At 48.7% G+C, this 10535-nt stretch overlaps 1 protein-coding gene across 6 annotated transcripts in view; it reads right to left on the bottom strand.

The window, feature by feature from the left end:
- Window positions 1-2538: 2538 nt before the first annotated feature.
- AGAP1 (ArfGAP with GTPase domain, ankyrin repeat and PH domain 1) overlaps window positions 2539-10535 on the bottom strand; it is a 309343-nt gene continuing 301346 nt past the window's right edge. For all 6 annotated transcript variants that reach the window (XM_063400012.1, XM_063400015.1, XM_063400014.1 and 3 more), the window contains one exon: window positions 2539-10437. In XM_063400012.1, the coding sequence (XP_063256082.1) occupies window positions 10234-10437 (204 nt within the window). In that variant the 3' untranslated portion in view covers window positions 2539-10233. The remainder of the gene's footprint in view (window positions 10438-10535) is intronic.

Raw genomic sequence — 10535 nt, 5'->3', positions numbered from 1 at the left:
AAACTGAGGGAAGAAAAATCCACTGAGGGTTACAAAACTCACTGAAAACAGGGAACTCGGAAGTCCCTGAATTTTCAAGTTCCAGGCTGGGGAAATCCACAGCAAAACCCCCCATGAAATCAGATTTCAGACACCTCCAGCTCTGGCTTTTGGCCACAGGTGGAGAAATGAAGACCTGGCTCTGTAAGGTTCCTCTTACCTGACCTCCACAAAGCATTAAACATTTAATTTTCAAACCAGTTGGATCTGGGTGTCTTCTGGAAAACAAGGCTGTTTATCAGGCAGAGTCAGCCCCATCCCACCACCTCTGAGTTTCCCATCACTCCCTTCACACCAGTTTGGATTTGTATTTAAAAAAACAGATAAAAATGAGCAGAACTGCCCAGGCAATGGCCTGGATGAGGGCTAAAAGCAGGTGGTACCTATGGAGTGAGAATCTTCTGGGCTCTGGAGAAGCTTCCTTGAGCTGGTGCTCCAAGCATCCCTCAGAATGAATCCTGTGGAGGCAAGGGTGGAAATGCACAGCAAGGCCCTTATGGCACAGCAACACTTTGGGCTTTTCAGGAATTACTTTTTCTCGGAAAAAAAAAAAAAAAGAAAAAAAAAGGAAAAAAAGGGGATGTTTCCCCCACTCCCATTACGGGAATCAAGAGTTTTCCTTCAAAACCTCCTCCTGACCCCCGTTGCTTTGCCGTAGGATATTTTCTTTTTTCCCCAAGGCATCAGTGAATGCCACCAGCTGGGAGCGTTTCAGGGGTACACAGGGGTGGGCTTGGGGTAAGGTGAGGAACGTGGGCCTGAAAGACATCCTTAAATCTGCTCCACCAGCCCTGAGCACCAGGATCTTCCAGGAGAAGCCAGATCTTAGCAGGGTTGTTAGGGAGAGAGAGCAGCCAGCCGTGCCCATCACAAAATCAAAACCCACATCCCTTCAGGAGAGCAAAGGAGGGGAGGGACGGACGGTTCCTAAAAAAAGGAGCACTACTACAGCTTTACACCCAGGGGAATCCAAACCGAGTTCTCCCACGCTGAAGTTCACATTTCAAATCCAGAGGGGGAGAGCACAAAGCACCCACCTCCTGCCTCGGTGCTGCTGGGGTAGAACAGGGCGGGGAGACCTTTCAGGAACAAAGCTGCTTCCTGACAAACCAGCCATGTGACCCCAAAAAAGGGGGGAAAAATCACATCCACAAGCAGTCCTGTGGTTTTTCATCCTCCACGGTGCTGCTGGAGCCTCCCTGGAGCACTTGGAAACGAAGAGCAGGAAAAGAAGCAGGAAAGCTCCTCCAAATCCCCACGTGTGGGAGAATGGATGGGCAATAACTCGAGGAATGAACAGATCTGGGCCAAGGCACAGCAGGCCGAGAAGATAAATCCCAAACCCCCAAATCCCACTCTGTGGCAGCCCCACTGAGACCATGAGGACACAATTTCACCTTTCCAACCCTGGCCAGGTTTTATCTGGGGCAAGACTTGTGCTGATGCCCTGTGGGGTAACTTGTCCTCTTGGTGGCTTTGAGGTCATCAGGACTGTGTCAGGTGCAAGGTCAGGAAAAGAGATAACCCCAGTCGGCTGCTTCTCCCTTTTTTTGAGGAAAATTCCCTCAGTTTTCCCACCTTTCCCCATCTCTGAGCACCTCTAATTTCTCAGTGGTGCGTGAGGTGGGACAAGACGGCCAAAGCACAGCACTTGTGTCTCCATGGTGCCCTTGTAGATCTTTGATCTCTCATTTTGTTCTTCACACTTTAAATCATCTTTAAATCATCATTTCCTCCCCTTTCAATGCACATTTATGGAGTTTTACCTGCTGTTCTCCAAGGCTCTCCCAACATTATGTAATTTCTTCCTGTAGGGACCCTTCCAGTGAATTCCCACTCTGCCCTGGTGAAAACCAATCACCTCCTGCTTCCCTCTCCATCACCTTCTGTTTGTCTTCTCCTTGAGCCTGCTCAGATTCCCGATTTCTCCTCGGGCTGTACCTGGGACAAGACCTCTAAAACATTAAATAAATGTCCATCAGCTGCCCAGGGTTCAGGGCTTTGGGCTGGCTCCTTCAAAGGAGCCTAATGGAGAGCCACAATTTTCCTCCAAAGTGATTAGTCCATGCCACATCCTGACCTTAAAGATGTTTTATTATTCTTACTTTAAATGATCATTTCGACCAATTTAGCAGATACAGATGTAACCGTTACCAGCCTAATTCCTTGGAGCACCTCCAGAGACTCCTAAAGCCAAGGTGCAACATTTACTGCTCCCTTCCTCGGGGAGAAGAACTGTTTTTAATGAAAGCTCCCATATTTTTGGCTGGGAGATCTGTCACTCACTCCACAGGCACCTCCAGAACCCTCAGATATACACCCATTATGACCCAGCTGACTTATTGCTTTTTAATTTATCAATTTGCACCATTACTGGCTCCTCTGACATCCCAGGTCCTGGATCATCCCTCATCTTTATTGCTGGCAAGGAGTGACAGCATCTGAGCAGCCACAGGAGAAGGAGGCAGGTGGGGCTCAATGAAACCACCAAGACTCAAGTGAAGAACAAGCTGCAACCAACAGGTTTTCTTGTCTTTATTAGAAAGAGACCTATACAATATAGCAGCCTCTCTCTGCAGTACTTTACAGCTTTTTTGTTTCTTTTTTTTTAATTTTTTACTTTTATTTTTAATTATTCAGAATACTGTACAGCTGACACAAAAAATCTCGACGTGGAGAGAGAGAGAGAGGAAAGGGGAACATAATACAAACTGGCATACTTAATCAAACCCAAATCATAGGAAACAACAAGCAAAGTGAAATGTTTGTCAATCGGTTTAATTACAGTACAAACAATATAAATAAAGCATCATTGAGTCATTGTAAAACAAACTTGCTGGATGAGGTAATATAAAAACAACAACAAAAGACCTTTTTTTTTTTTGCCTTTTTTTTTTTAGAATTTCCACACTGTCTCATCATCATTTATACATTATTATTTACAGAAACAGAAAACAAACAAAAAAACCCCCCCAACAACCCAAAACTTGCTATAAAGCCTGCTATGTGCTAGGTATCTCCTGCCTCTACCCCGAGCAGGTATCCCCTACTCACCTGGGCTCCCTCCCTACCCAACTGGAAAGACAAACACCACAAAGCAGAAAGACCTGAAGGATCTGGGGGCTGAACACAAACCCAGCCTTTGCAGGCGGCCGCGGGTGGGAGCTGCTCAGGGGAGGGCCGAGCATTTGGGATCCGCTCAAATCCTGCCGAGGCCGAGGGGTTTTAAGGCAGTAGGAGCTGCACATCCGAGCCCTTGGCCATTCCAAGCTGAGTCAAAACCACCACAAAATGAGTCCCTGGTGTTTTAGGAGACACTCCTCCCCCAAATACCCCTCGGTCTGTACACTCACATGCAGTCTACAAGTGAAAGGTGCTCCTGACAGTGACACAGTGAGAGGGAGCTGGGCCAAACCCTGGGAACCTGGGGCTTGCACGGAGCTGGCTGCCCTCAGAGGATGGGTACATCCTCATTTCCTCAGCAGATTCAGTGGAGAATCCAGCTGAGTCCCTGGTTACCTCAGTAAAAAACACTTGGGGTGCGTTTCAACAGCATTTGAAAGGAATTGAAGGAGCGGGGAATGAGAGATCCTCATCAATGTGGATTCTGCACACCCAGCCATGGCCCTCTCCACAGCTCCTTCCTGCCCTGCCAGAGCTGCCCTCTTCCCATGGATTGCCCTGCAAGGACAAGACAGCGAAGCCAGGCCAGAAATGGTGTCAACAATGCTGGGCCAGGCATTCCCTGCAGCACCTGAGCCCGCTGCAGTTGAGGTTTGAGGTCCCCCCAGGCAAAATTTTGGAGCCAGTCGTGGCCAAGAACACATGGAGGGAGGGCTGAGGAGCTGTCCTGGGGAAGAACCCACCTGGAGACAGCTCTTAGGAACATCTCCCCTGGAAACATCTCCCTGTTAACAGCCCCAAAGGCAGCGGGACCCGGAGCATCGCTGAATCCCCGGCAGCCACTGCTCCCACACTCAGACCCAGCCACGAAGATGAGTCTCAAGCCAATTTATATTAAAAAGGGCCTCTGAAACAAAAGGCTCTGTCCTTTCTGCCTTCGGAATCTCCTTCCCTGGAGCTCCTCACCCCCAGGGCTGGGAGTTGGGATTTCTCCCCTCCAGTCCTGGGGGCCAAGCTCAAGGTTTTCCCAAGCCTGAAGGAGCTGGACTTTGGGAAAAACCTCTGAGGCTGCAGCAAGCCTGGACCTCATCTCCCTGCACCTCTCCATCCCTCAAGCCAGTGTCCTCCATCCTGCCTCCCTGGAGGTGAGGTGTGACTCCAGCCCCTTTGGAAACCCCCAACCAAAGCCTGGCTCCAGCTCCTGACGGTGATCAAGGGGATTCCCACAACCACTGACCGCAGCGTGAGGAGCAGGCAGCAGCACACGCACATAGCAAGTGCAAAGTGACCTCCAGGTGACACCTGAGGGCTCAGGACACCCTGGCTGCACTTCATCCACTGCTTCAACTCAGCTCACTCCCTACATTCGGGGTGCAGGTGCCAAAACCCCACGTTCAGCATCAAAACTCTTCCCTGGTCCTGCAGGAGTTTGGGGTTTGCTTTCAGCACGGAGGCGATTGAGCTCTCTGTGAGGGGTTTTCCTCCTCGTACCCTGCAGCTCCTGAGGACCAGGGAAATGTTTTCAGCTACTTCAGCTCTCAGGAACAACAAAAAACCCACATGGATCAGTTCTAGAAAGCGAGGAAGAGCTGAGGGTGCATTCATTGCCAGCAAGCACTGTCTCCAAGGCATGCCATGACACCTCTCAAGTGTCCCCTACCCACCCCCTCTTCACATTTCCTACAGGACACACAGATGTAAAAATGAGTGGCTCTGAAGCACTGCAGAACAGCCAGTCCTTAGCACTGGAAGCTAAAAACCCCACATCCAGAAAATCCATGGCTGAGGGGAAGCTGAGGCTCTGCCTGCCAACAGAAGCGACCGCTGCTGCCTGAATGTGCCATGGGGCTTTGGGGTACAGGCAGGCACGGGGAGATGAGGAGGTGACAACTCCTGAAATGCACAAAGACATCTTTATTTTATCCATCCACAAGCAGAATTCTCCCCCTGAACATGGCAGTAAATAATGGGAGTTCATTCACCCACACACCTCGCTGCCACCCTGAAACGAAACACGGGGCCAGAAACATGCTTGGGGATTTGGGGCTGAAGATGGCCCTAAAAAAATATCCCAAACCGGCCTTTTACTTTTTAGAAATCATGCAATTCCCCTCTCAAAATGTGAGCTCCTGACCCTCCTGGCCAAAACCCCTCAAACCTCCCTTTAAAGCATGGGACAGATTCAGCCAACTCAAGGTAAACTGTCCCAATATTTAAACACTGGCCCATGCTAAACAACAAAGCAAAACTACAAATATTCTAAACCAACAAATTCACCCATCTACACCTTTGGATGTTTTCCTCTATGACCTTTTTTTTTTTTTCAAACAGGAGATTATTTTCCAATAAAACCATTCAAGCCAACCTTCTTTTTTTGGTAGCTTAGAACTTAAAACTCACAGCAGAACCTCTTAATTTGGGGTAGCTCAGTGTTTCTTTTCTACCTTGAAAAGAATTTTACTCTGGAGCGGTTTTGTTGTTTATTTTTTTTTCCTGTTGTGCAGAAAACACCAGAACATCCAAAACCAGGTTTTCTATGCAGAAAATTTTACCCACAAATCATCAAAGACAGAAGGGGTGGAACTGAGGATCCAGGCCCAACAGGCAGAGATCCCACCCAAGGATCGGTGCAGCAGCCTCTGGAGGGGGAAGGAAGATGCCTGATGATGAGATGAGGATGGGGAAGTTGTCTCCTCTCCAGCCAAGCTGCCCCAAAGTTTGGTCCCCAAAGCTCTCCTCCTTTCCCTCGAGGCCCCCTGCTGACAACAACCACTTAACCAAACACGAAATGACCATTTCACCAACAATAAACCCCAACAACCATCCCTGTTAAGGTGCAAAGGCGGCTCCCCGAGACGTTTGGGAAGGGCCCCTTGGGGACCCCCTTGTGAAATCTGTGCTTGTCTCCACTACCACTACTTTATACTAGAAACTACAAATTACTTCATTTCTCCCGATCTCCATACAAATATAAAAGCTGAAGCTATTCCAACCCCATATAATCTAATTATTCTACATTACAGTGCTAGAGATCACTTCCAAGCCCGGATCTGCATTCCCACCTCGACTCCTCTCCCTACATGACTCGACCTTCTCTGGCCCAGGGAAATCTCCAAGTGCAGCTAAAGCTTTTTATTTTTTTTTTTTGCACTAACACACATAATTTGAGGGAAAGCAGACAAGACAGTGAATCAAACAATGGTAATGTTTACATGGTTATTTTACACTGCACCCAAATGCTTCAATCCTCTCCACCTCCCAGGAGCTCACCCAGCTTTCTGAGCAGCACCAAGGTTCTCCAGGCTTTTTTTTTTTTCCCTGCTCCTTTTTTACCACCAAAATTGGAAATCTGGTATGGGGAGCCCTTGGCCAAATCTCTGCATTCAGGACAGGACCCTGAATTTTCCCAGGGCTGGGTTATTTTTCTTCATGAGGAACAAGGAGAAGAGAACTCTCCTCAGCAGTACCCAGGTTCAGGTGTGACACATCCAACTGAATTCCACAGAAATTAGCCAAAGATAGGAGGAAATACAGAAACAGCAATGGCTGACTTACTTTGAGTGTTTTAGTCATGGATAAAGTGCAGAGGAAGGGGGATTTCAAGGTATCTGGGATGAGGGGAAGGGTTAAGTGGGGGGTACAATGACAACCACTCCAGAGAAAACAGCTTTGGCTGCCGGGTTTCTGCTGGGATTTCTCATGGACTGGGTCACAGTTAGGGCTTGTTTTGTTCCCAGCGTGCTCAAAGGGTGTGAACTGCCTGGCAAGAGGGTTCCAAAAAGCAACGAGAGTGGCTAAACACAAGACAAGGAGCAGGAAAGGGGTGGGAGAACGGAGTGAAAGCAATGGGAACCGTGATTCCTGTGGGATCTCCAAGTGCCAGGAGACCTTGCCTGACTCTGCACCTGGATGGCTCCGAGAGCAGCCTCTGCAAAGTGCAAACACTGCCCTGAAAAGCCTGTGGAGCTCTCAGAGCCAAGCCCCACCAGGATGCAGCCAAGGAGAGCTTCCTCCATCCCTGCCTTGGTGGGAGCAGCTTTCTTCCTCCTTCACCCTGCAAGGAGTGACTTGGGTGGCCTCACCTGGCAGGGCCCTTCCAGCTCAGGATATCCTGGGATCTCCTGACTTTCCAAGGGAGCTCTGCCCAGTGCAGGGCTGGGAATCCTCCCCACAGACCCCACATCGACACTGCTTCAACACAGTTATGCCAACACTTATGGGAAAACCACGTTTAGGTTAAAAGCAACCTGTTACAAATTAATTGAAGTATTACTTGGCTTGCTTGGATGCGTAATTTTTTCCTGTAATACACTGGAATTTCCTCCCCCTAAAGATATTCTGTGCTTTTTCAAGGGTTGCCCTCAGAAGATTTTTAGGGAAGGACCACGTAATCTGTTTATCTGAAATCTGCCTGCTTGCCCTTGTTTCTCAAACATCACCCTCAGCCTTGTCAGAGGAAGGTGGCCCAAGGAGAGCACTAAATCTCAATTAGGGAAAAAACCCCAGCTCTGAAACAGAATGTGCACTGAGAACTCTGCCCACTGTGGGTTTGAAACACTGGACTTGGTTTTTGGGATATGAATGCCCTGGATGCTCCCGGGGAGAGCAGCAGGCAGCTCTAGCACCTCTGGGATTGCCATTCCTGAATCCCTGCTGTGGCAAAGCTCCTGAGCACCAGCACACAGAGGGTTTCACAGCATCCCCTTCAGCTGCACATCAGCTGGGCTGTCCCCTCCCTGAGGGACCACCTGTAAGTACCAACCATCAGGAATGGTGGAGAAATGGCAGTTCAAACAGACCTCTTTTCTGAATTAAAAAAAAATTACAATATTTAGAAGTATCCCAGCGGGAAGGGAATCAGCTGTGTGTGGTGCAGTCAGCTCAGGCTGGCTGGAGAAAGATTCCCTCCCTCCAAATACTCAAAGGTCTAGAAAACAACAAAGTACAAAAGGACAACACCACCAAAGAGGAGGAGCTGGTCAATATTCTTGTGCTTCCGCCTTGAGGCTCATTTTTCTGCCACAATTTTACCTCAAATCCATCATTTTTCCTTTTTTTTTGTTTTTGTTTTCCTTATGATAACCACATCACGATTTTTCCTTTGCATTTTGCCCACATTCAGTTTATTTAGCCACTGCTCCTCCCATTTGTGTGCTGAAAGGAACCCAGAGCCCCAAGGAACAGCACCAAGGAAGGCTTGGGGAATACACAGGAGCAGGTAGATTAGCAAATGACTATGCTGTGTGCACCTCGCTGCCTTCACCTAATTGCTCCTTTGCCATTGAATTCAGTTGAGTTTTCAACTTTCTCCATGATAAACCCTGCTCATCCCCACATTGCCATTTCGAAAAAACACAACAACAATAAAAGAATCACTTTTCTGCCTGCCAAACCCTCTGCTTCCCCACCCCAGAATCCTGCTAGTGGGGAGCAGGAGGAGCTGGGATGTGCCCGGTAAGACCAAAAGAATCAGATCAAGTATTCAAACTTGGAACTGCAATGAACTGTCCAGGCTGCTTGCACAAGCCATTTTTCTTGCCGAAAGCAGCCGGGCTGGGAGCACAGCGCAGCCGTGCCCTGCCCGCCGCGGTGAAGGCTATCAATTCTGAACTTAATCAAATCTGAGCTTCCCCCAGCCAGAATGGGGCTTTTTGTCTTGGCTTGTGAAAGCTTCCTGACTTCTGGAGTAAAGTATATTTACAGCGCTGAGGAACAGCCTCTTTTTTCCTTTCTAAAAGGTCTCATGCTTTTCTTTCTTCCCTGTGCCAAGCGTGCCCTGATCTCCCTCTGATATGTTGTTCCTCACAGGCTTTGGAAAGAAGAGTTCACTGCTGGGAATATTATCAATGTACAATAATGATCTGTAACCCACAGATCCTAACTAGTTGCACATTATTTAGTTCACATCCATTACAGTTTATAAATTAACAGAGATGTCATTTTCTGTACAAAAAAAAAATCAATGTATATTTACGGTCTTTTTTTTTATTCAAATAGGTTTTAAATACATAGAATCTAGAGACACAATACAAAAATCTGTATAAGTTAGGCAATGCATCACAGGAGTGACCAAAAACTCAACACAATTTACCTTGGCAAAATGACAGAACCTGTTTCTGCTGGCTGAAAACATTAAAAAAAAAAAATCAGCCTTTAATGCGTTTATTAATTTCACCAAACGTACTTGAAATGTTGTTTTCCGTAGCGGTATTCATTATTCTTTTTTGTGTTTCAGGCTTACTCTTATTTATTTTTTCCATTTTGTTTTTACACCAAGGAGACTGCAGTCAAATAACACTCAGCAACTCATTTCCTCTCTTTGGACTGAAAAATTAAACAGATACTAAATTATGACAGTGAATTTAGAAAGGAGGGCTCCGAGGGCTCGAAAGAACATGTCTGAGATAATATGATGCTTCTAAGAATATTGCAATCACATCCAAGCAATCACCGAAGCGTGCCATGTAACTACCTCCTCAGCTAATATGCTTTTTTCTCCGTGATGACTAATCATGTTCTATTAAACAGCAGTAATGCTGGAAGAACTCAACTATACAAGTGTAATGAAGCCAGTATTCTCCCTGGACAGATTAGCTACAACTGATTTGACACATACCATCATAGGAGCTTCAAACCTGACAAACTCTGTGCTTGCTTCTGATTTATGCCGTCAAGCTCTTCAGGAGAAGAGAATGGAAATCCAGGCGTCGCCGCGTTCCGTAGAGGTGAAATGTTCTGATGTGCTTCACTGTCAGTTAGGGAAAGTCACCGTCTCTCCTTCCTCGTGCCCCGGCTCGCCTCTCCCCGCCCGGCCCTGGCGCCCCGGGGTGCCGCCGGTGCCGCGCGCGGTGCGGCCGCGCCCTGGCGGCCCGGGGCGGGCGCTGCACAACGGCCTGCCCGGCAGCGCCCGCGCCCCCCGCGCTCCGCACGCTCTGCCCGGGACTGGGGCTGCACCCAAGGGAAAAGGGAGAAGGAGAGTTACCAGACTCACAGAGCGGAGCTGCGATGGGGATGGAGGAATGTGAGGCTGCGGATGCGACTCGGGTCAGCGAACACGTGCGCGAGCTCCCCTCAGATGATGGTGGGCATCCTCCCGCCGCTGTTGTTGCGGTTGTTGTTCTTCCTGGACAGGTTTGGGGTGGCCATGAGGGCGAAGCGCTCGTCGGGGCAGCCGTACTGCAGCAGGACGTCGATGCACTCCTGGCTGGAGGCCTGCCGGGCGTAGGCCAGCGCCGTGTTCCCGTGGGCGTCGCGCGCCATCACGTCCACGCCGTACTGCGGGGTGAGAGGAGGGGAGCTGTTGGGAGCTGTGCTCTGAGGATTTCGGGAGTGGGCTTGGGATTGGATTGAAGGGAGGACAAGGGAGCAGGCAG

Source organism: Prinia subflava, chromosome 6, assembly GCF_021018805.1.
Source record: "Prinia subflava isolate CZ2003 ecotype Zambia chromosome 6, Cam_Psub_1.2, whole genome shotgun sequence".
Taxonomy (NCBI): Eukaryota; Metazoa; Chordata; class Aves; order Passeriformes; family Cisticolidae; genus Prinia; species Prinia subflava.
Note: the sequence above shows the minus strand (reverse complement) of the source record. Positions and strands in the feature narration are given on the sequence as shown.